This window comes from Zeus faber (genome assembly GCF_960531495.2).
Source record: "Zeus faber genome assembly, chromosome: 10".
In the NCBI taxonomy this organism is placed as follows: domain Eukaryota; kingdom Metazoa; phylum Chordata; class Actinopteri; order Zeiformes; family Zeidae; genus Zeus; species Zeus faber.
In genome coordinates this window covers 27,846,979-27,850,336 of record NC_137199.1, presented here as the reverse complement: position 1 = coordinate 27,850,336, position 3,358 = coordinate 27,846,979, and the positions used below count along the sequence as shown (strand labels likewise).

General features: G+C 48.5%; 1 protein-coding gene across 1 annotated transcript; it reads left to right on the top strand.

Annotated features, from left to right (window-relative positions):
• Positions 1-299: 299 nt before the first annotated feature.
• On the top strand, positions 300-2,879 carry nkx3-2 (NK3 homeobox 2; the record flags this gene model as incomplete). The annotated part of the gene is made up of 2 exons (XM_080007649.1): positions 300-747; positions 2,096-2,879. 2 exons carry the CDS (start codon positions 300-302, stop codon positions 2,512-2,514), a joined length of 867 nt encoding a protein of 288 aa, XP_079863775.1. The 3' UTR covers positions 2,515-2,879.
• Positions 2,880-3,358: the final 479 nt, after the last annotated feature.

The window sequence follows — 3,358 nt, the reverse complement described above, 5'->3', positions numbered from 1 at the left end:
GTGAGGGTGGACGGTGTCACTGCGTGAAAAGGGAGGCACCGCGGAGGAGCCGGGGCTGACGGAGCAGCGATGCGGAGGAGGAACACCTCGCCTTGGGACGCGGAGCGACGTGCAGTGAGAGGCGCACGCACACGGGAGTGAAGGGGGCGCAGGATGCGGGTACACTGACCGCGCGTCCACGGTGACTTTTCTCTCTCTCTCTCTCTTCGTCGGTGTTTTTTTTTTGTTTTTGGGGTTTTTTTGGGGGGGGGGCGGGGGGGTGTCGGAGGAGGGAGGAGGAGGAGGGAGGGAGGGAGGAAATGGCCGTGCACCGCAGCAACGCGCTGGTGCCCTTCTCGATCCAGGCCATCCTGAACAAGAAGGAGGACAGCCGCGGACACTTGGACGTGGATGTGTGCTGCTTCTCCAGCAGGGCGTGTTGTTGGAAGATATTCGGGGAGATGGAGGAGAAGGACGGCGACGGCGGAGGAGGTGGCGTTGGTGGCGGTGGTGGAGGAGGAGGAGGAGGAGTGGGGGGAGGAGGGAGCAGGCGCCAACCCGGAGACATTAAAAGTTACGACTCGGACTCCGGCCTCAGCGACGACGGCGCCGACGGCAAGACGCTGCTGTCGGTGAAGGCGGAGAAGGACGGGGACCCCGACGGAGCGTCGGACGCGCCGGAGGAGAGTCTCCACGAGGAGACGGACCACGAGTCCACAGCCGCGGACACCGCCAAGGGTCTGAGTGACGGCGACCCCAACGCCTCCGGTACGTGCGTCCACTCCCTGGAACGGTCTGTTTTTTAATGAAACGTGTGTGTGTGTGTGTGTGTGTGTGTGTGTGTGTGTGTGTGTGTGTGCGTGTGTGTGTGTGTGCGCGTGTGCGTGTGCGTGTACATGTGCGTTTTCCGGTGTGTGTGTGTGTGTGTGTTGTGCGCCGTCTCGGATGGAGGAGCAGATGTGACTAAATTAAACAGGCCGATCAGAATATTATTTATTATGGGCCTACCTCGACATCGATCATTTGAGCATATTTTAGGGATGACCATTGGTGCTTTCGTGAGATAGTTACCACGCAGGAAACGGAGAAACAATAAGAAATTGGGAAATTGCAATACATTGAGAAACAACAATTATTCATGTTATATTATAAGCAGTGGTTATAACATCTAGAACAGTCTCAGAAAGTGTTATTACTTTACCGTCATAACAACGTTTAACTACAGTACATCAGAATATTAATGTGACCAAAATCCCAGACGATACAGTCTCATATCACGGTATCGATATTATATCATATATCGCCCATATAGGCACCTACCAAAGTCGGAATTGGAATTAACCGTTCAACGGGTCGACGACTCATTTAAATTGGGTCATTGATCCGTCATCGGTTCCCAGGCCTCTGTGTAGGACCCTTTTTGTTGACTTTAACAAGTCACGGCCTTCTTGGTTTGTTGTCATCCAATGTCAGCATGTATTATACATTTACTTTGAATGTATGGAGCTCTACCACTGACTGTTTGGTTATGATAATTATTTTTGCATTGTTCTATCCTATGGGAATTTGATGTAACGTTTCTTTGGGGTCGGGAAAAAATGCTGCAGAAATAAAAGTATTATAATTAATTATAATACTTTATAATAATGTAATTATAATACTTATACTATACTTAATACTATTATTATTATTATTATTATTATTATTATTATTATTATTATTATTATTATTATTATTATTATTATGTGCGTTTATTCTCAACCGTTTCACATCACCCACCATTAGATACGCATTAGGCCACGGACCTCATTTGATAACATTTTGTCTCTTAGGCCCCAATGGGAGGAGATTTATATTATTAGATGTGATTTAGTCCAAACGTCCATAACTGTCTATACTTTATAAGATTGATATCAGTGACGTTACGATCAAAACCGTGCGAACGGTAAAGTTAAACCGCTGAGCCATTTTTGCTGGGGGGGACCCCCTGGAGCCTCTGGAAGGACCCCTGGGGGTCCCCGGGCCGCAAGTTGAGCACCACCGGTCCACCGGGACGAACGCGGTCGCCCCCCAAATTCCCCAAATGAATAATTTTCCCAATCTCGACCCCTTCCAGACTCCGCCAACCTGGATAAGGGTGCGGACCAGCCCAAGCAGAGGAAGAAGCGCTCCCGGGCGGCCTTCTCCCACGCCCAGGTCTTCGAGCTGGAGCGCCGCTTCAACCACCAGCGGTACCTGTCCGGGCCGGAGCGGGCCGACCTGGCCGCCTCCCTCAAGCTCACCGAGACCCAGGTCAAGATCTGGTTCCAGAACCGCCGCTACAAGACGAAGCGCCGGCAGATGGCCGCGGATCTGATGGCCTCGGCCCCGGCGGCCAAGAAGGTGGCGGTGAAGGTGCTGGTCCGAGACGACCAGAGACAGTACAGCCCCGGAGAACTCCTGCGGCCCCCGCTGCTCTCCCTGCAGCCTTCCTATTACTACCCCTACGCATACTGCCTCCCCGCCTGGACACTCTCCTGTGCCGGGAACCAATGAGACAACCGTCGGTCCTCATACAGAGGCTATATTTATTTTTTCCCCCCCAGGACATTAAAAAGGAAAAATAATTTTAAAGACCCACCGAGGAAAAAACAAACAAACAAAAAAAAAGAGTGTGAGCCCAAGTGTCACGAACAGAACTGCCTCATTGTGTGTTTTTAGACTGAAAACCTTCACCTTTTTGTTTTTTTGTTTTTTTGTTTTTTGTTTATTGCAGAGTGTCCAGGCCTTATTGGTTCCATGCGTCTTCCTACCTCTCCAGTGACTTGGAAACGTGCATCTTCCATTGGCTTTTCTAATATTTCAGCACTTTTTTTGAGCATATAGTTTGGGCATGTACTATACATTATCTATCTGGAAAAAAAATGAAAAAGCTGGAGGTTTGTGTTGTTGCGAGCGAATCGATCTTCTGCAGGAGGCGAAGATCCTGTTGACATGTACGTCATGTTTTCTATCGTGTTAATCAACATTAAAACATATCAGGCAACACTAATGGATGGTTGGTTCATGGCTAAAATTGATTAATTGGGGTCCTGCAATGTTTTTTATTTTATAGGTCAACATTTTACATGGCAAAAATGGTCACACACACATATTATACAATGTGCGCGCATGTATGGTTCTAATATTTTATTGACTGGCCGATCTTAAAAAAAATGTTAATGAGGTAAAGCGTAGAGATAACATCAGTGTAAAACATGATCATTTCTGTCGTAGATTTCGTTCTCCTGCGCAAAACAATAACACCCACGGGCTGTTCCCTTTATATTGTATCCGACATTTTCCCTCGGAGGCGCTCGATCTAGATCAGCTGCATGGTCCAAATTGAATGCTCTGCAGC